We start from the raw sequence: 22,960 nt of genomic DNA, 5'->3' as shown, positions 1-22,960 counted from the left end.
AGTTGACCATGAGTAACTGAAACTGTGCAAAGTAAAACCATGGATACAGGGAGACTACTATATAAAACCATATAGCAATCACAACATATATATTCAGGTATAAGGAAAGACATACAGAAAAATGTAATAGAACTGTGAGACCAGAAACAAACCCAAACATCTGTGGCCAACTGATTTTCAAAAAAAAAAAATGCCAAGACCATTTAGTGGGGGAAAATAATAGACTTTAACAAATGGTACAGGAAGAGCTGGATATCCCTACGTAAAAGAATGAAGTTGGACCCCCTACACTTCACATCAAGAAAGGGAAAAGACATCTCACAAAACAGGAAAAAAATATTTGCAGATCACAATCTGATAAGAGTTTTGTGTCCAGAACATATAAAGAACTCTCACAACTGAACAACAAAAAGACAACAATATAATCTAAAAATGGACAAAGACATGAACAGACATGTCTCCAGAGAAGATATACAAATGGCCAATAAGCATATGAAAAGGTATTCAACACCAAAACTACAATGAGATAGTGCTTCACATCCACTAGAATGGAAAATAACATGGGAAATAATAAATGTTGGTGAGGATATGGAGAAATAAAAAGCCTCACACATTGCTAATGGCAATTTAAAATGATGTAGTTACCGTGGAAAACACTTTGGTGGTTCCTCAAAAAGCTAAACACAGAATTACCATATGACCCAACAATTCTACTCCAAGGTATACATCCAAAGGAAATGAAAGCATACGTCTACTCAACTTGTACACAAATGTTTACAACAGTAATATTCATTACAACCAAAAGGCAGAAACAACCTAGATATATATATCTATACATACATCTCTGCCAAAATAGGCAAACCTATAGAAACAGAAAACCAATTAGTGGCTTCCAGGGAATGGGAAGATAGGAGAATAGGGGGTGATTTCTTAATGAGAAAGGGGTGTTTTCCTGGGGTGATAAAAATATTTGGAAATTAGAGAGAGGTAGTAATTGCATAACACTGTGAATGCATTAAATGTCACCAAAATGTACACTTTAAAATGGTTTATCTAATGTGTGTGAATTTTACCTGGCAGTACATGGTGAAGTTATACCCTGCCAACCAGCAATTACATTACTGGGTATCATATTTTTAAGTACACACACATATCTAAAGGCATATAGCGAGGAGGGTTCCTATGATAAGGAGGAAAAAGAAAGATAAGGAAATAAGGTAAATAAATTAAACAAAACTACACTAAAATAAAGAGAAGGTCTTGAACAGACCAATAAGAAGAAAGTCATAAACTAAGGATGACCAAAATAATTCCATTACCTCAGGTCCTACCACCATTCTTAAGTATGTTTATTACAATTATATCTTTAAAAAACAAAAATTTAAAACTATTAAACATGTGAGAATCATTAAATAAATTATAGTATAGTCATATATACAGAATACAGTAATTGGGATACTTGTCAGAAATGTTTAATGTCATGAGGTTAATTCTCAGCATATAACATTAGGTGAAAATTCCAAGGTTGGAAAAACTAAGATTTATTATACATGGTACTATCTCAGTTATTTCAAAATACATTTAGTGTAGAATAAATAATCAAAGCTAATACAGTAATATGTTTTCACATGTTATCGTTTTCACATTTTACTGTATTATTATTCTAGGTGATTATTCCTTCACATTTTATATTCCAAATTTCTCACAATAATACATACTATTTTTGGAATTAAAAAACCGTTTTAAATAAAGCAAATTACTGTCTTCACTGTTGTTGTGAGAATTAAAGATAATTCAAGCAAAAGTGTTTTAGCACTCTGCTTGGACCTTTTTAGGTAGTCCATACGTATTAGTTATTATTATTATTGCTGTGATAATTCGCCTCTTATTAGTTATAACTGTGTAAGAACTAATTGAGATCTTTCAGGAAGGAAAATTTGCATGAAGGGAAAAGAGTATGAACTACTACGTGTATCATCTTGAAGCAGGGTATTTCCCACTAACTGAAAAAAAATCCACATAACCAATAATCTGAATTTCTAAATTTTTGGAATATGTTACCAACAATAAATCACTAACTAAGTAATTGAAGTACATACTATTTAGTGGAGTCTGACTTTATATTGAATAAAAATATATCATGACTAAGTAGGCACTATGCAAGGAATTCAAAGACAAGTTAACATTAATAAATCAACATAGTTTATTACATTAATCAGTTAAAAGATTTAAGAAATAGATGCTGAAAATAATTTAATAAATTGTAACAGCCAAATAAACCAAAGTGTAATGGGAAAAGAAAGTTCCCAAGTGTGAAAAGGAATATTTATCAGCGACCAAGGTCAAATATCATATTAAATGCATAAATATTAAATACATTCCAGATAAAGTAAGGAACAAATATTATAGTTAACATTGTCTTGGAAAGTTAATTCATTAAGATGAGAATAGAAGTTATATAAATATTCAAGAAGAGACAAAATTATTTTCATTTGGAGATAATTCAATTGATACCTAAACACAATAAGAAATTAAAACTTCATTTATTAAGGTGCCTAGATACAAAATAAATATACAACAGTTTCTTTAAACTAGTAATGATCAGTTTGAGATTTAAGTTAAAACCCCACTCACTATGATTCTTAACTACAAAATTCCTAGCAATAAGTTTAATAAGTAATGAAAATACCAATATAAAGAGAACATAAAATATTAATTAAAGGTAAAATAAGATATGAACAAATACAGAAACATTTTATTTAACAGAACATTTACCTTTGAAGCAGATTTTCTTTCTGCAACTGATAAGAAGTCTGCAATTGGTAATAGTGTTAATGCTTTTTCCAAAATTTTTCTGACTGTTGTCTTTCCTCCACCTGTTGGGCCCACTAACATCACACCAACACAAACCTAAAACAAAATTTACAGATTTATTCATTCATTAATGATTTTAAGTTTATTTACAAATATATCTCTACATCCAATAACTATTTTATTTTTTTGTGGCTATAATAAATGAATCTGTATTCTTTATTTGGCTCTCAACATGAATGTTATTTGTGTATAGAAATGCTACTTTTACATTGATTTTGTGTCCTGAAACTTTGCTGAAGTTGTTCACCAGATTTAGGAGTCTCTTGGCTATGTTTATTTTTATTTTTATTTTATTTTAATAATAGGTACAGAGTCATACCATCAGCGAAGAGGCATAATTTAACTTCCTCTTTTCCTATTTGGGTGTTTTTTCTTTCTTTCTTTTACCTGGTTGTTCCGCCTAGGACTTCCTGTACTGTGTTGCCTAAGAGTGGTGTGAGTGGGCATTCTTGTCGTATTCTAATTCTTAAGGGGAATGCTTTTAGTTTCCACCTATTCAATATGGCTCTTTTTTTATTTTTTTAAGGTATGTTCCTTTGATGCCTAGTTTGTCGAGAGTTTTTATCAAAAAAGGGATGTTGGATTTTATCAAATGCTTTTTCTGCATCTACTGAGACAATCATATGTTTTGCTTTTTTTTTTTTTTTCTTTGAGACAGAGTCTTGCTCTGCTGCCCAGGATGGTGTGCAGTGGTACAATCTGGGTTCCCTGCAACCTCTGCTTTCCAGGTTCAAGCGATTCTCATGCCTCAGCCTCCTGAGTATGTGGAACTACAGGTGCATGCCACCACAGCTGGCTAATTATTGTATTTTTAGTAGAGATGGGGTTTCCCACGTTGGCCAGGTTAGTCTTGAACTCCTAGGCTCCAGTGATCCACTCAACTCTGCCTCCCAAAGTCTTGGAATTGCAGGTGTGAGCCCCTGTGCCCAGCCAATCATATGGTTTTTAATTCTGTTTATGTGGTGAATCACATTCATTGATTTGCATATGTTGAACCAACTTTGCATCCCAGGAATCAAGGCTTCTTGATCATGGTGAATTCATGTTTTTTGATGTCCTGCTGGATTTAGTTTGCTAGTATTTTGTTGAGGATTTTTGCATCTATGTTCATCAAAGATATTGGTCTGTAGTTTTCTTTTGTCATTGTCATATTATACTGATTTTATATAATGACTTTGGGAGTAATCCCTACTTGATTTTTTATTTGAATAATTTCATTAAGATTGGTATTAGCTCTTCTTTGTACATCTGGTAGAATTTGACTGTGAATCTTTCTGGTCCAGGGCTTTTTTTGGTTAGTAGGTTATTTGTTACAGACTCAATTTTGGAACGTGTTGTTGACCTTTTCAGGTTTCAGTTTCTTCCTGATTGAATCTTGGGAGGTTGTTTGTTTCTAGAAATTCAACCATTTCCTCTAGATTTTCTATTTTGTGTAAATAGAAGTGTTCATAATAGTCTTTGAGGATCTTTTGTATTTCTGTAGGGTAGCTTATAACATCACTTTTGTTATTTCTGATTGTACTTACTTGGATCTTCCTATTTTTTTTTGTTAATCTAGCTAGTGGTCTATTGATCTTGTTTGTCCTTTCAAAAAACCAACTTTTGGTTTCATTGATCCTTTGTGTAGATGTTTGGGTCTCAATCTCTCAATTTTCTTCAGTTCTGCTCTGATTTTAGTTATTTCTTTTCTTCTACTAGCTTTGGGATTAGTTTGTTCTTGTTTTTATAGTTCAATTGGATGCAATGCTAGATTGCTAATTTGAGATCTTTCTAACTTCTTAATGTAGGCATTCAGCGCTGTAAACTTTCCTCTTAATACCTTTATTGTCACATCCTAGAGCTGGTACCACACTACCCGTGGCTTCTAGACCTTTGCAGCACTGGGGCTTGCCCAAGGCCTGCAGCCACCACTGCCTACCTGCCATTGATATTTATTCATTGCCTGAGGCCACTTTAGTTAGCCAGTAATGATGCTGGCCAGGACTCTGATCCATCCTACCAAGGCAGGTGATTCCCTTCTGGCCTAGATTGGGTCTAGAAATACTGTTCAGGAGTATCTGCCTGGAATCAGGGTCCACAAGGCTCTTCTGGTACTCTAGTTTACAGTGGCAGAGCTAGTACTAGGTTCCAAGGCAAAGTCCCCTGCATCCTTTCCTCTCCTTCTAAGTGGAAGGAGTCTCCCTTCACACTGCACTGCCTGGAGCTGGAAAAAGAGAGACATGGGCTCTGCATAGCTGCTGCAGTTGATATCATGCAGGGCCACACCCAAAGCCCCCAGCCTCACAGATCAGCACAGCATTGACATCACCCAAGGACTGTTGTACTATGGCCTGCCTACGACAGAATTTTATTCGGGACCTGAGCCCACTTCAGTCAGCCAAGGGTGAATTGGGTCAGGACTTGAGTTTCTCCCACTGGGATGACAGATTCCTTTCTGGTCCACAGTGAGTCTAAATACTCTCTTCGTGGTCACCAGCCTGGAATCAGGGGCCATGGTGTTATGCCTAGTGTTGTCTTTTATTGTGGCAGGGCCAGTACTAAATGCAAAGTCTCACACACTTTCCTCTCTCTCTCTCTCAAGTGGACAGAATCTTTCCCTGGGCTCTGTGCTGCCTGGGGTTGGGGTAGGGCTAGTGTAGGCAGTGTGAGACTGTTCTTTCTACTTTTTTCAATGTGTCTTTTCTGTTTTTATGGTAAAATTAGGTACTCTGATCTCTTACCTAATTACTTAGCTCTTGTGAAGGCATTTTCTTGTGTGGATAGTTGTTCAATTTGATGTTATTTCAAGGGTATGAGTCCTTGAAGGTTCTATTCCACCATCTGGCTCTATCTTATCCTCCCTAAAAGTTTTAGATATTCACATTTCCCATTTTTAAATTGTCTGGATTTTTTTTAAGATGCCAGTTGATGATCTATTTTTCCCCATGTGAATAACCATTTTTCCAAGACTCTTCCTTACTGGTTTGCTACTTCTATCATGTATGAAGTGTCCACATTTAATAAGGTTAATTTCTTAATTAATTTCTTTTTATTTTATTTTATGAGATGAAATCTCACCCTGTTGCCCAGGCTAGAGTGCAATGGTGCGATCTTGGTTCACTGCAACCTCTGCCTCCAGGGTTCAAGCGATTCTCCTACCTCAGCTCTCAGATAGCTGGGATTACAGGCATATGCTGTCATTCCTAGCTAATTCTTTTTGTATTTTTATTTTTTTAGTAGAGACAGGGTTTCACCATGTTGGCCAGGGTGGTCTCAAACCACTGACCTCAAGTGATCCACCTGCCTCGGCCTCCCAAAGTGCTGGAGTTTCAGGCATGCGCCACCACACCCAGCGATTTCTTCTATATTTTGTTCTTTTGGTTTATTTATCTGAATGACAGGACAGAATAGAAAATTGAGAAATAAAGCCACGTATCTACAACCATCTGATCTTCAACAAAACTGACAAAAATAAGCAGTGGGAGGAGATAACTGTAAACTATGCATCTGACAAAGGTCCAGTATCCAAAATCTATAAGCAACTTAAAGAATTCAGCAAGCAAACAAACAAATAAATAAATAAATAAATAACTCCTTTAAAAAGTGGGCAAAGGAGATGAACAGACACTTCTCAAAAGAAGACATATAAGAGGCCAATAAACATATGAAAAAATGCTCATATCACTAATTATCAGAGAAAGGAAATCAAAACCACAATGAATTGGTTTCACATTAATTAGAATGGCTGCTACTGCTACTAAAAAGCAAAATAAAAACATACGCTGGTGATGCTGTAGAGAAAAGGGCATACTTATACACTGTTGGTGAGAATGTAAATTAGTTCAGTCACTGTAGAAAGCAGTTTGGAGATGTCTCAAAGAACTAAAAATAGAACTACCATTTGCCCCAGCAATCTTATTACAGGGTATGTACCCAAAGAAAAATTAATCATTATTCCAAAAAGGTATCTACATTCATATGTTCACTGCAGCACTATTCATAGTAGCAAAGACACGAAATCAACCTAGGTGCCCATTAACAGTGGATTGGATCAAGAAAATGTCACAAATATACACCATAAAATACTATGCATCCATAAAAAAGAATGAAATCAAGTCCTTTGTAGCAACATGGATGCAGTTGGAGGCTATTATCTTATACAAATTAGCACTGAAACGGAAAACCAAATATCACAAGTTCTCACTTATAAGTAACAGGTAAATCTTAAGTACACATGGGCAGAAAGTTGGTAACAACAGACATTAGGGACTCCAGAAGGAGGGAGGAAGGGAAGGGAGCAAGGGTTGAAAAAATTCCTATTGTGTGCTATGTTCACTATCTGGATAATGGAATAAATAGAAGCCCAAACCTCAGCATCACACAATATAACCATGTAACAAACCTGTATATGTACCCTGTAGGTCTAGAATAAAAACTTACTTTAAAATAATGCATTAGAGGGTCTTAACAGTAGAGCAGATCCATCAGAACAAAAGTGAGCTCAAAGACAGGCTATTTGAAAGTATTCAGTGGTACAGTTTGAATATTTGTCACCTTCATAACTCATGTTGAAATTTGATGTCTGATGGAGATGGGGCCTAATAAGAAGTATTTATATCTTGTAGAGGATCCTTTATGAATAGATTAATGCCTTCCCTATTACAGTTCCTTCAAGAGTTGGTTATTAAAAAAAGCCTGGCATCTTGCCCATCTCTCTCTTGTTTCCTGTCTTGCCATGTTATATCTACACACGGCAGCTCCCTTTCACTTTCTGTCATGCGTGGAAGCAGCCAGAGGCCCTCACCAGGTGCCAAATCTTGAACTTTTCAGTCATCAGAATTATGAACCAAATAAACCTCTTTTCTTTATAATTTACTCAGCCTCAGATATTTCTTTACAGCAACACAAAACAGACTAAGACACACAGTGAGAGTAGAGTAACAGACAAGAATGAAATTGAAGGATGCTCATGACATCTGTGGAATAGCATCAAAAGAGCATATATAAAAGTCACTAGCCTTCAAGAGAGAGAGTGAGAAAGAAAAATGGGTAGAATGCTTATATCAAGAAATAATAACAGAAAACTTTACAAATGTAGAGAATGATATAAATATCCAGATACAGAAAGATCAAAGATCACCAAGCAGATTTAACTCAAATAAGACTACTCCAAGGCATATAATAAACTCTGAAAGATCAAGGACAGAAGAGGATCCCAAAAGCAGAAAGAGAAAGAAGCAAGTAACACTTAAAGGGGTCCTGATACATCTGGCAGCAGACTTTTCATTGGAAACCTTAGAGGCCAGAGACAGTGGGATCATATATTTGAAGTCCTGACAGAAAAAAACTGCCAACTGAGAATACTTTAGCCAGAAAACCCATTCTTCTAACATGAAGGAGAGTTAGAAAACTTACTCAGACATGCAACAGCTGAGGGGATTCATCACCATAAGACCTGTCTTACAAGAAATGCTAAAAGGAGCTCTTCAATCTGAAGGAAAATTACGATAACATGTAACAAGAGAAATTTGAAGGTGTAAAGCTCACTGATAAAAGCAGGTATACCAAAATTCACATTACCTAATACTGTAATTGTGGTGTATAAAATATTCATGTCTTTAATATGAAGACTAAAAGAGAAAAATGTCAAAAACAATAACTAAAACAATTTATTGTGAGATAGACAGTATAAAAAGATGTAAATGGAGATATCCACAAGTTGAAAGGTGGGGAAGATGGAATTATAATATGGAGATTTATAGTTTAGTTTGTTTCTTTTCATTGTAACAAAAGAAGAAAGGAAAAGAGGAGTTACAAAAACAACCAGAAAATAAGTAACAAAATGGCAGTAGCAAGTTCTTACACATCAATAATAACCCTGAATGTAAATGAACTAAATTCTCCAATTAAAAGACAGAGGGGCTAAATAGATTAAATAAAACAAGACTCAACTATAAGCTGCCTGCAGGAAACTCATGTCCCCTATAAAGACACATATAGACTGAAAGTCAATGCATAGAAAAAGATATTCCATGCAAATGGAAACCAAAGACAGCAGGAATAGCAATACTTATACAGATAAAATAGATTTTAAGTCAAAAACTGTAAAAAGAGAAAAAGGACATTATATAATAATAAAAGTGTCAACACAAGATAATATAATAATTGTAAATATCTATGCACTCAACACTGGATCATCTAATTATATAAAGCAAATATTAACAGATCTAAAGGGAGAGATTGACTGCAATATGATGTATTAGTCTGTTATCACACTGTTAATTAGGACATATCCAAGACTGGATAATTTACAAAAGGAAGAGGTTCAATTGGACTTTACAGTTCCATGTGGCTGGGGAAGCCTCACAATCATGGCAGAAGGCAAGGAGAAGCAAGTCACACCTTATATGGATGGCAGCAGGCAAAAAGAGCTTGAGCAGGAAAACTTCCCCTTGTAATAACCATCAGATCTCACGAGACTTACTATCATAAGAACAGCATGGGAAAGACTTGATCCATAATTCAATTACCTCCTACTGGGTCCCTCCCACAACACATGGGAATTCAAGATGAGATATGGGTGGGGACACAGCCAAACCACATCATTCCACCCCTGGTCCCTCCCAAATCTCATGTCCTCAAATTTCAAAACCAGTCATGCCTTCCCAAAGGTCCCCCAAAGTCTTAACTCATTTCAGCATTAACTCAAAAGTTCACAGTCCAAAGTCTCATCTGAGACAAGGCAAGTCTCTTCTTCCTATGGGCTTGTAAAATCAAAAGCAAGTTAGTTACTCCCTAGATACAAACGGGGGTACAGGCATTGGATAAACATAGCCTGATATAATTTGGCTGTGTCCCACCCAAATCTCAACTTGAATTATATCTCCCAGAAATCCCATGTGTTGTGGGAGGGACCCAGAGGAGGCAATTGAATCATGGGGGCTGGTCTTTCCCCTGCTATTCCTGTGATAGTGAATTAAGTCTCATGAGATCTGATGGGTTTATCAGGTGTTTCCACTTTTTCTTCCTCATTTTGCTCTTGCCACCACCATATAAGAAGTGCCTTTTGCCTCCCTCCATGGTTCTGAGGCCACCCCAGCCATGTGGAACTGTAAATCCAATGAAACCTCTTTTTCTTCCCAGTCTTGGGTCTGTCTTTATCAGCAGCATGAAAACAGACTAATACACAGCCATTCCAAATGGGAGACATTGGCCAAAACAAAGGAGCTACAGGCCTCATGTAAGTACAAAATGCAGCAGGGCAGTCAAATCTTAAAGCTTCAAAATGATCTCCTTTGACTTCACATCTCACGTCCAGATCATGTTGATGCAAGAGGTGGGTTCTGCTCGTCTTAGACAGCTCTGCCCCTGTGGCTTTGCAGGGTACAGCCCCTTTCCTGGCTGTTTTCATTGGCTAACATTGAGCGTCTATGGCTTTTCCAGGTGCACAGTGCAAGCTGTCAGTGGATCTATCATTCTGGGTTCTGGAAGATGGTGGCCCTTTTCTAACAGCTCCACTAGATGGTGCCCCAGAAGACTCTGTGTGGGGGCTTTGACCCCACATTTCCCTTCTGTACCACCCTAGCAGAGGTTCTCCATGAGAGCCCCACCACTGCAGAAAACTTCTGCCTGGACATCCAGGCATTTCCATACATCCTCTGAAATCTAAGCAGAGGTTCCCAAACCCCAGTTCCGGACTTCTGTGCACTTGTAGGTACAACACCACATGGAAGCTGCTAAGTCTTGAGGCTTGCACCCTCTGAAGCCATGGCTGGAGCTCTATGTTGTCCTCTTTCAGGCTGCACACAGCACAGGGACCCTGGGTCTGGCCCATGAAACCATTTCTTCTTCCTAGGCCTCCAAGCCTGTGATGGGAATTGCTGCCGTGAAGACCTCTGACATGCCCTGGAGACATTTTCCCCAGTGTCTTGGGGATTAACATGTGGATCCCCATACTTACGCAAATTTCTGCAGCTGGCTTGGATTTCTCCTCAGAAAATGAGATTTTCTTTTCTATTGTATTGTCAGGCTGCAAATTTTCCAAACTTTTATGCTCTGCTTCCCTTATGAAATGGAATGCCTTTAAACAGCACCCAAATCAGCTCTTGAATGCTTTGCTGCTTAGAAATTTCTTCCGCCAGATACCCTAAATCATTTTTCTCAAGTTCAAAGTTCCACAAATCTCAAGGGCAGGGGCAAAATGCTGCCAGACTCTTTGTTAAAACATAACAAGAGTCATCTTTACTCCAGTTCCCAACAAGTTCCTCATCTCTATTTGAAACCACCTCAGTTTGGACCTTATTTTTCATATTGCTATCAGGCTTTTGGTCAAAGCCATTCAACAAGTCTCTAGGAAGTTCCAAACTTTCCCACATTTTCCTGTCTTCTTCTGAGCCCTCCAAACTGTTCCAATCTCTGCCTGTTACCCAGTTCCAAAGTCGCTTCCGCATTTTCAGGTATCTTTTCAACAACACCCCACTCTACTGGTACCAACTTACTGCATTAGCTGTTTTCATGCTGCTGATAAAGACACACCCAAGACTGGGCAATTTATAAAAGAAAGAGGTTTAATTGAACTTACAGTTCCACATGGCTGGGGAAGCCTCACAACAATGGCAGATGGCAAGGAAGAGCAAGTTACCTCTTACATGGGATGGCAGTAAGCAAAAAGAGCTTGTGCAAGAAAACTCCCCATTATAATAACCATCAGATCCCATGAGACTTACTAACTATCATGAGAACAGCACAGGAAAGACCTGCCCCCATAATTCATTTACCTCCCACAACACGTGGGAATTCAAGATGAGATTTGGGTTGGGACACAGCCAAACCATATTATACAATAATAGTAGGAGATTTCAACACGCAACTGTCATCAATGGATAATTCATATAGACAGAAAATAAATAAACATAGGAGTTAAACTGCACTCTAGATCAAATGAACCTAACAGAATATTTCACCCAACAGATATAACATAGACATTATTTTTAACAGCACATGGAACATTTTCAAAGACAAACCATATATTAAGCCACAAAACAAGTCTTCACAATTTTTAAAAAATGGAGATCCTATCAAATATCTTTTCTGAGAACAATGAATTAAAACTAACAATCAGTAACAGGACGAACTTTGGAAACTACAAATATGTGGAAATTAACGTGCTCATGTACGACCAATGGGTCAATGAAAAAAATTAAAAAATAATTTTAAAAATTCCTTGAGACAAATGAAAATGGAAACACCACATACCCAAACCAAGAGGATATAGCAAAAGCAGGGAAGGAAGGAAGTTGGATAAACATAGTGCATCCCTTCCTTTAAGAAGGAAGTTTGGCTGGGTGTGGTGGCTCACGCCTGTAATCCCAGCACTTCAGGAGTCTGAGGTGGGTGGATCACGAGGTCAGGAGTTCAAGACCAGTCTAGGCAACATAGTAAAGCCCTGTCTGTACTAAAAATACAAAAATTAGCTGGGCACAGTGGGTGCCTGTAGTTCCAGCTACTCAGGAGTCTGAGGCAGGAGAATCGCTTGAACCCTGGAGGTACACAGCTTGTGCAGGAAAATAATAACCATCAGATCCTGTGAGTCTTACTAACTAAGTCTCAGAAGTGAGCTGAGATTGCACCACTGCACTCTAGCTTGGGGGACAGAGCAAGACTTCATCTCAAAAAAAAAAAAAAAAAAAGAAGGAAGTTTATAGCAATAAACATCTACATCAAAAAAGTAAAAAGATCCAAAATCAACACTTACACCTCAAGAAACTAGAAAAATAAGAACAATCAAAACCCAAATGAGAAGGAAAAAAAATAAAGATGAGAGAATAGGGAGGAAAAAATACAAAAGATCAATAAAACAAACACCTTCTTTACTGAAAAGATTTTTAAAAATCAACAAATCTTTCACTAGACTAACAATAAAAGACTCAAATAAATAAAATCAGAGAAGAAAAAGGAGACATTATAGCTGATAACACAGAAATACAAAGGATCATAAAAGACTACTATGAACAACTACATCCCAACAAATTAGAAAACCTAGAAGAAATGGATATATTCCTGGACACATATAACTTATCAAGATTGAATTATGAAGAAAAGAAAACCTACGCAGGTCAATAATGAGTAATAAAGAGTTTTCCATCAAAGAAAAGCCCAGGATGTGATGGCTTCACTGCTGAATTCTACCAATCATTTAAAGAAGAACTAATACCAATTCTACTCAGACTCTTCAAGAAAATGATTCCCAATGTGTTCTATGAAGCTGGCATTACTCTGATATCAACACCAGACAAGAACACAACAAAAAAGGAAACCACTGACTAATATCCTCGATGAACATAGCTGCAAAAATTCTGAATGTAATACTAGCAAACTGAATTTAACAAGACATTAAAAAGATCATTCACCATGATCAAGTGGGATTCATCCCAGCAATGCAAGGATTGTTCAACAAATGCAAAACAGTAAACATGATATATCTCATTAACAAAATCAGGGACAAATACCACATTATCATTACTACAGATGCTTAAAAAGCATTTGTAAAAATCAGCATACCTTTATAATAAAAAAAAAAAACCTTAAACAAACTGGGCATAGAAGGGACATACATCAACACAATAAAGCCAATATATGACAAACCCACAGCTAACATCATACTGAACAGGGAAACGTTGAAAGCCTTTCTTCTAAGATCTGGGACAAGATGAGGATGCTCACTTTCACCGCTTTTCCTCAAAATATTACCTGAAGTTCTAGCCAGAGCAATTAGGCATGAGAAAGGATAAAAAGGATCCAAATTAGAAAGGAGGAATTTAAGCTGTCCTATTTACAGATGACATGATCATCTATACAGAAAGTACTAAAGACTCCACCAAAAAGCGTTTAAAACTAATAAATGAATTTAATAAGGTTGCAGAATACAAAATCAACATACAAAAATCAGTAGCATTTCTATATGCCAGTAGCAACACTGACTGAGAAAGAAACCAAGAGAGCATACTATTTATAATAGCTACAAAAATATGCAATACCTACAACATGAAAGATCTCTACAAAACATCTATCATCATCTATAAAACACTTATTAAAGAAAGTAAAGACGACACAAATAAATGGAAAGGTATCCTGTGTTCATGGATTGGAAGAATTAATATTGTTAAAGTGTCCACATCCACATTGCCCAAAGTGATCTTTAGGTTCAGTGCAATCAATCCCTGTCAAAATAACAATAACTGTATTCACAGAAATAGAAAAAAATCTTAAAATTCATCTGTAAGTGCAAAATACCCCAAACTCATGCAATCTTGAACAAAAAGAACATGGCTGAAAGCATCACATCACCTGACTTCAAAATATAATACTAAGCTATAATAACACAAATGGCAAGGTATGGGCAGAAAAACAGACATCTGCATCTATAAGTGCATTGAATAAGCAATTCTGGGAAAATTGGATAGCCACAAAGAAAAGAAAAAAACTAGACCCCTATCTCTCACCATATTAAACAAAAATCAACTCTAAACAGATTGAAGACTTACAACTCTAAACAGACTGAAGACTTCCAGTAGTGCAACTACTAGATGAAAACATAGGAGAAATGCTTCCTGAAATTGGAGTGGGCAAGAATTTTAAAAATAAGGCCTCAGAAGCACATGCAACAAAAGCGAAAATAGACAAATGGGATTACATGAAACCAAAAAGCTTATGCACAGCTAAGAAAACAATGAATTGAAGAGACAAGTTACTGAATGGAAAAAAGTATTTGCAAACTATGTATCTTATAAAGGGTTAATATCCATAATGTATAAGGAACTCAACTCAGTAGCAAAAAAACTAATCTGATTTTAAAATGGGCAAAAAACCTGAATAGACATTTCTCAAAGGAAGCCACACAAATGATCAACAGATATATGAAAAAATATTCACAACACTAATCATCAGGGAAATGCAAATCAAAACCACAATGAGATATCACCTCACTCTAGTAGAATGACTACTATCAGAAAAACAAAAAATAACACGTTGGTGAAGATGTGGAGAAAAGGGAACTCTTATACAATGTTGGTGAAAATGTAAATTAGTACAATCATTATGAAAAACAGTATGAAGGTTCCTCACAAAAGCAAAAATAGAACTACCATATGATCCAGCAGTCCTATTACTGGGTATATATCCAAAAGAAATGGGATCAGTATGTTGAAGAGACATCTGCATTCCCATGTTTACTGCAACACTATTTATAATAGACAAGATATGGAATCAGCCTAAATGTTCTTCTACAGATGAATAAAGAAAATATATATATACACACAAACATACACACATATATATGTGTACATATATGTAACATATACATACATAAATACACACACAGGAATATTATTTAGCCATAAAAATGAAATCCTGACATCTGCAGCAACATGGATGATTATGTTAAGTGAAATCAGCCAGGCACAGAAAAACAAACACTGCATGATCTCATCGTATGTAGAATCTTATAAAGTTCATTTCATAGAAGAAGAAAGAATAGTGGTTATTAGAGGCTGAGGAGGGTTGGGGTTGGGTACCAGGAGACATTTGTCAATATGCACATATTTGGGAAGAATATGTTCTGGTGTTTTATCACACAGTAAGATGACTACAGAAAACAACAAAGTAGTGTATATTTCACAATAGCTAGAAGATAAGATTTTGGATGTTGTCACCACAAATAGATAATAAGCACTTAAAGCAATCGATATGGGTAATTACCCTGATTTAACCATTATACAAAGAATGCATGCATTGAGACATTACACTGTACCCCGTAAATATGTAAAATTATTATATATCAATTATAAATGAAAAACTAAAAAAAACTTTTAGAAAAAATATATGGGAAATATCTTTTCAAAGATAGAGTTAAAATATTTCTAAAAATAGGACTAAAAATACAAATCATAAAGTAAAAAACTGATAGTTCTTACTGCATTAAAAATGTCTTCTGCATTAAAACTGTCTTCTTAAAGTCCATTGATGCTAGGAAGAAACTGTATCAACTAGCGAGCAAAACAACCAGCTAATATCATAATGACAGGATCAAGTTCACACATAACAATATTAACCTTAAATGTAAATGGACAAAATGATCCAATTAAAAGACAGACTGGCAAACTGGATAAAGAGTCAAGACCTATCAGTTTGCTGTATTCACAAGACCCATCTCACATGCAGAGACACACACAGGGTCAAAATAAAGGGATGGAGGAAGATCTACCAAGCAAATGGAAAACAAAAACAAAAGCAGGGTTGCAATCCTAGTCTCTGATAAAACAGACTTTAAACTATCAAAGATCAAAAGAGACAAAGAAGGCCATAATGGTAAAGGGATCAATTCATCAGGAAGAGCTAACTATCCTAAATATATATGCACCCAATACAGGAGCACCCAGATTCATAAAGCAAGTCCTTAGAGACTTACAAAGAGACTTAGACTCCCATACAATAATAATGGGAGACTTTAACACCCCACTGTCAACATTAGACAGATCAACGAGACAGAAAGTTAACAATGATATCCAGGAGTTGAACTCAACTCTGCACCAAGTGGACCTAATAGACATCTACAGAACTCTCCACCCCAAATCAACAGAATATACATTCTTCTCAGGACCACATCACACTTATTCCAAAATTGACCACATAGTTGGAAGTAAAGCACTCCTCAGCAAATGTAAAAGAACAGAAAAGAAAACAAACTGTCTCTCAGACCACAGTGCAATCAAACTAGAACTCAGGACTAAGAAACTCAATCAAAACTGCTCAACTACATGGAAACTGAACAACCTGCTCCTGAATGACTATTGGGTACATAACGAAATGAAGGCAGAAATAAAGATGTTCGTCAAAACCAATGAGAACAAAGATACAATATACCAGAATCTCTGGGACACATTTAAAGCAGTGTGTAGAGGGAAATTTATAGCACTAAATGCCCACAAGAGAAAGCTGGAAAGATCTAAAACTGACACTCTAACATCACAATTAAAAGAACTAGAGAAGCAAGAGCAAACACATTCGAAAGCTAGCAGAAGGCAAGAAATAACTAAGATCAGAGCAGAACTGAAGGAGATAGAGATACAAAAAACCCTCCAAAAAATCAATGAATCCAGGAGTTGGTTTTTTGAAAAGATCAACAAAATTGATAGACTGCTAGCAAGACTAATAAAGAAGAAAAGAGAGAAGAATCAAATAGACGCAATAAAAAATGATGAAGGGGATATCACCACCGACCCCACAGAAATGCAATCTACCATCAGAGAATACTATAAACACGTCTATGCAAATAAACTAGAAAATCTAGAAGAAATGGATAATTTCCTGGACACTTACACTCTTCCAAGACTAAACCAGGAAGAAGTTGAATCCCTGAATAGACCAATAGCAGGCTCTGAAATTGAGGCAATAATTAATAGCCTACCGACCAAAACAAGTCCAGGACCAGATTGATTCACAGCCGAATTCTACCAGAGGTACAAGGAGGAGTTGGTACCATTCCTTCTGAAACTATTCCCATCAATAGAAAAAGAGGGAATCCTCCCTAACTCATTTTATGAGGCCAACATCATCCTGATACCAAAGCCTGACAGAGATACAACAAAAAAAGAGAATTTTAGATCAATATCCCTGATGAACATTGATGTAAAAATCCTCAATAAAATACTGGGAAACCAAATCCAGCAGCACATCAAAAAGCTTATCCACCATGATCAAGTGGGCTTCATCCCTGGGATGCAAGGCTCGTTCAACATATGCAAATCAATAAACGTAATCCAGCATATAAACAGAATCAAAGACAAAAACCACACGATTATCTCAATAGATGCAGAAAAGGCCTTTCACAAAATTCAACAGCCCTTCATGCTAAAAACTCTCAATAAATTCGGTATTGATGGAACATATCTCAAAATAACAAGAGCTATTTATGACAAACGCACAGCCAATATCATACTGAATGGGCAAAAACTGGAAGCATTCTCTTTGAAAACTGGCACAAGACAGGGATGCCCATTCTCACTACTCCTATTCAACACAGTGTTGGAAGTTCTGGCTAGGGCAATCAGGCAAGAGAAAGAAATCAAGGGTATTCAGTTGGGAAAAGAAGAAGTCAAATTGTCCCTCTTTGCAGATGACATGATTATATATTTAGAAAACCCCATTGTCTCAGCCCAAAATCTACTTAAGCTGATACGCAACTTCAGCAAAGTCTCAGGATACAAAATCAATGTGCAAAAATCACAAGCATTCTTATACACCAGTAACAGACAGACAGACAGTCAAATCATGAATGAACTTCCATTCACAATAGCTTCAAAGAGAATAAAATACCTAGGAATCCAACTTACAAGGGATGTAAAGGACTTCTTCAAGGAGAACTACAAACTACTGCTCAGTGAAATAAAAGACGACACAAACAAATGAAAGAACATTCCATGTTCATGGATAGGATGAATCAATATTGTGAAAATGGCCACACTGCCCAAGGTAATTTATAGATTCAATGCCATCCCCATTAAGCTACCAATGACTTTCTTCACAGAATTGGAAAAAACTGCTTTAAAGTTCATACAGAACCAAAAAAGACCCCGCATTGTCAAGACAATCCTAAGTCAAAAGAACAAAGCTGGTGGCATCATCCTATCTGACTTCAAACTATACTACAAGGCTACAGTAACCAAAACAGCATGGTACTGGTACCAAAACAGAGATATAGACCAATGGAACAGAACAGAGTCCTCAGAAATAATACCACACATCTACAGCCATGTGACCTTTGACAAACCTGACAAAAACAAGAAATGGGGAAAGGATTCCCTATTTAATAAATGGTGCTGGGAAAATTGGCTAGCCATAAGTAGAAAGCTGAAACTGGATCCTTTCCATATTCCTTATACGAAAATTAATTCAAGATGGATTAGAGACTTAAGTGTTAGACCTAAAACCATAAAATCCCTACAAGAAAACCTAGGTAATATCATTCAGGACATAGGCATGGGCAAGGACTTCACGTCTAAAACACCAAAAGCAACGGCAACAGAAGCCAAAATTGACAAATGGGATCTAATTAAACTAACGGGCTTCTGCACAGCAAAAGAAACTACCATCAGAGTGAACAGGCAACCTACAGAATGGGAGAAAATTTTTGCAATCTACTCATCTGACAAAGGGCTAATATCCATGACCTATAAAAGACTCAATCAAATTTACAAGAAAAAAACAAACAAAGTGGGCAAAGGATATGAACAGACACTTCTCAAAAGAAGACATGCATACAGCCAACAGACACATGAAAAAACGCTCATCATCACTCGCCATCAGAGAAATGCTAATCAAAACCACAATGAGATACCATCTCACACCAGTTAGAATGGCAATCATTAAAAAATCAGGAAACAACAGGTGCAGGAGAGGATGTGGAGAAATAGGAACACTTTTACACTGTTGCTTGGACTGTAAACTAGTTCAACCATTGTGGAAAACAGTGTGGCGATTCCTCAAGGCTCTACAACTAGAAGTACCATTTGAGCCAGGCATCCCATTACTGGGTATACACCCAAAGGATTATAAGTCATGTGGCTATAAAGACACATGCACATGTATGTTTATTGCGGCACTATTCACAATAGCAAAGTCTTGGAATCAACCCAAATGTCCATCAGTGACAGACTGGATTAAGAAAATGTGGCACATATACACTGGAATGGAATACTATGCAGCCTTAACAAAGGATGAGTTCGTGTCCTTTGTAGGGACGTGGATGCAGCTGGAAACCATCATTCTCAGCAAACTATTGCAAGAACAGAAAACCAAATACATGTGGTATAATACTCATAGGTGGGAATTGAACAACGAGATCACTTGGACACAGGAAGGGGAACATCACACACTGGATCCTACTGTGGGGAGCGGGGCAGGGAGGGATAGCATTAGGAAATATGCCTAATGTAAATGACGAGTTAATGGGTGCAGCAAACCAACATGGCACATGTATACATATGTAACAAACCTGCACGTTGTGCACATGTACCCTAGAACTTAAAGTATAATAAAAAAAAAGTCTTCTGTAAAACTGAGCACCATAGACATTTCTAAAAAGCAAAGACACAGAGAATTTACTTGCAATGCACGTAACCAATAAATAATTATGATATAGGCTGGACATGGTGGTTCATGCCTGTGATCCCAGTACTTTGAGAAGTCGAGGCAGGAAGGTTGCTTAAGGCCAGGAATTTGAGACCAGCCTGGGCAACACAGCAAGACCCTGCCTCTACAAAAACTAAAGGAATTAGTCGTGCATAGTGTCATGTGCCTGCATCCGTATATATTCAGATCAATTGAGCCCAGGAGTTGGAGGCTGCAGTGAGCTATGATTGTATCACTCCACTCCAGACTGGGTGACAGAGTGAGACGCTATTGAAGGAGAAGAAAGAAGAAAGAAGAAAAAAGAAAGAAGAAAGAAGAAGAAGAAAAAGAAGAAGAAGAACAAGAGGAGGAGGAGGAGGGAGAAAGAGAAGAAGAAGAAAGGAGAAAGGAGGAGGAGGAGAAGAAAAAAAAGAAAAATTATGATATATAAATGCACAATGAAAAATCTATACGTTTGCTAAGAAAAAGACAAACAATCCAATTAAAAAATGAGTACATAACATAATCTGGCAATTCACAGAAAACTCAAATGGCTAATAAGTATAAAAAAGGATATACAATCTTACTAGCAATCAGGGAAATGCATATTCTGATGTTTATCCAAATGGTTCATTCATGGAAAATAGGAAATTCAAAGAAGGTATAGCAATGGAATGCAGGATATTTTACATTACATTTGCAGAGTTTTTATGTATATGTATTAAGGAGATGAAGGTGAAAAGATCCATTTGTTGAGTTATGTGAAAGTCAAATAATAAAGTCTTGACTAACAATTAATAAATCACTGAATTCAAAAAATATTATACCTGTAACATCTCTCTTTTATTATTATTATTTTTCCCTTTATTTTGTTAATTCCTATTGAAACACAGGCAAAAGATTGCTAACATGTCATTTTATACTTACCCGAAGTTGATTATAAAACTGTATAATCTTCTCTTTCTGAGATGACCAGTTTTGTAAACCCAATTGCTGAGTTGCAATACATATTACTTTCTAAAAGGAAATAAATACATAAATTTAAAATGCATTGCAAATTGAACCCTTAAATTTTTGTCTTCCAAAATCTCTCTTAACTAGGTACCAATTACTGCTCTTTAAGATAGTAGTTCTTGATTTTTTAGTTCACCAACCTCTGTCTCTGAGAATAATGAAAACTATTACTACTGTCTCCAGAAAAATACAGGGAACACAAAATTTTATGTTCACAGACACCTGATAGCAAATTCATAGATCCTCTCCCAGATTAAGAATCCATTGTTTAACATTGAAAAACCAGAGGTTACCAGTGTATAACCAACTAATTATCCTACACTAAAAGAAAACATAAAAGGTTCTAGACCTTTTTGTAATTCTAATCACTATTAAGAGAGGTTTTCAATTTTGTAATGACTATTTTAGTGTTTCAATGTTAAGAATATTTTAAGACAGTAAATAAAATTTACAAGATTAAAGACATGATGTTATAAATTAAAATATTCCAAAGAGCAGCTGCAGCTTGGAAAGATACTTAATATTTTAACTAAGGTATTATAAGGGAAACCCTTCTAAAGGAGGGTTTATTTCACTGTAGATAGAATGGTAACTATGTCTACAGAAAAAAGTGGGATTTATCTTTTCTTTTGCACCGATCTCTTCCATTCCAGTTTTCATTCCTTGCATCCCTACAATGAGACAAAGCAGGTGAAGGAAATACCCAGTAGGACTGTACAATGGAGAAAAAGGCAGCTTCTATGGCAAGAACTGCAGGTAGGCAATCAGCTGGCAGAATTTTTTAAAAGATTAAATGGAATTGATCTCTTAAGTGGAATTTATGAGACTGCCCACTTCAGGCCGGAACTTATGAATCCTCTGCAGTTAATAACATAAGCCTAGACACCTACCTGAATATAAGCAAGAAGTCACACAGGTATAGAATAAGAATAGCATTGTATGCACAGATCATAGGGTGGGGATAATTAAAGAGATACTCAGATAGGTTATCCCACCTGGCTAATGAGTTTCACAAATTTCTTACTTTGGAATGTTTTGAAATAAAATCATAATCCTACTATAAAAGATTCATGACTATATATGATGTTCCTTAGAATCAGCTGGATGGCAAACTATATGTAGTTCTTATTCAATGATGCGGTTTCAATAATTCTCAGTGAATCTTTTAGTTACTTGGAGATAATGACTCACTTTGGATATGTAAGAGACAGATATGTAAATAAGTCAGACAGATCACAATTACCTATTAAATGTGATTCAGATTCTTGTACCTCAGTGAGCAAATAGTATAAAGAGCACAACTACAGAATATTTTTAAATAAGATATATTACTATGTGGGTGTGTTACACATAGCTGGTCACTGTGTAAGCCATCAAAAATACAACATTAAATAAAAAACTGAATTACTCCAAATTTAATATTAAAATCATTATAATTTTAAATTTTGATCTTTGTGACATTTCTATATTTCTATGAATCACATAATTTGGTGAGTAACAATTTATTAAACAGTTGACAGCTTGCATAGTTATTAATGTAAAAATTATACAAATGTGGGTATAATACAAATGGGGTAGCTGAATAAACTGGTGTGTTTATATAGAAAACTTTTCCATAAGCTCAGACTGCCACATATACTGACCTGTAAAGCTGATGAAAAGATGAATATGTAATAAGGCTCAAAAGTAAAACCATTGATGTGCATGTGGAAATTCTTTTTTTTTTTTTTTTTTTTTTTTGAGACGGAGTCTTGCTCTGTCGCCCAGGCTGGAGTGCAGTGGCCGGATCTCGGCTCACTGCAAGCTCCGCCTCCCGGGTTCACGCCAATCTCCTGCCTCAGCCTCCCGAGTAGCTGGGACTACAGGCGCCCGCCACCTCGCCCGGCTAGTTTTTTGTATTTTTTAGTAGAGACGGGGTTTCACCGTG

The 22,960-nt window shown here is 36.3% G+C and overlaps 1 protein-coding gene across 12 annotated transcripts in view; it reads right to left on the bottom strand.

Moving 5' to 3' along the window:
* LOC105478882 (dynein axonemal heavy chain 14) overlaps nt 1-22,960 on the bottom strand; it is a 524,402-nt gene that overhangs the window by 258,021 nt on the left and 243,421 nt on the right. For all 12 annotated transcript variants that reach the window (XR_011614730.1, XR_011614739.1, XR_011614743.1 and 9 more), the window contains 2 exons: nt 20,947-21,036; nt 2,776-2,910 (listed from right to left, as the gene is read on the bottom strand). Coding sequence is in view for 9 of the 12 variants with exons in the window: in XM_071081203.1 (XP_070937304.1) it covers nt 2,776-2,910; nt 20,947-21,036 (225 nt within the window). In the remaining 3 variants the exon portion in view is untranslated. The remainder of the gene's footprint in view (nt 1-2,775; nt 2,911-20,946; nt 21,037-22,960) is intronic.

Source organism: Macaca nemestrina, chromosome 1 (assembly GCF_043159975.1).
Source record: "Macaca nemestrina isolate mMacNem1 chromosome 1, mMacNem.hap1, whole genome shotgun sequence".
In the NCBI taxonomy this organism is placed as follows: Eukaryota; Metazoa; Chordata; class Mammalia; order Primates; family Cercopithecidae; genus Macaca; species Macaca nemestrina.
The sequence above is the reverse complement of the archived record's forward strand: the minus strand, read 5'-3'. Positions and strand labels throughout refer to the sequence as shown.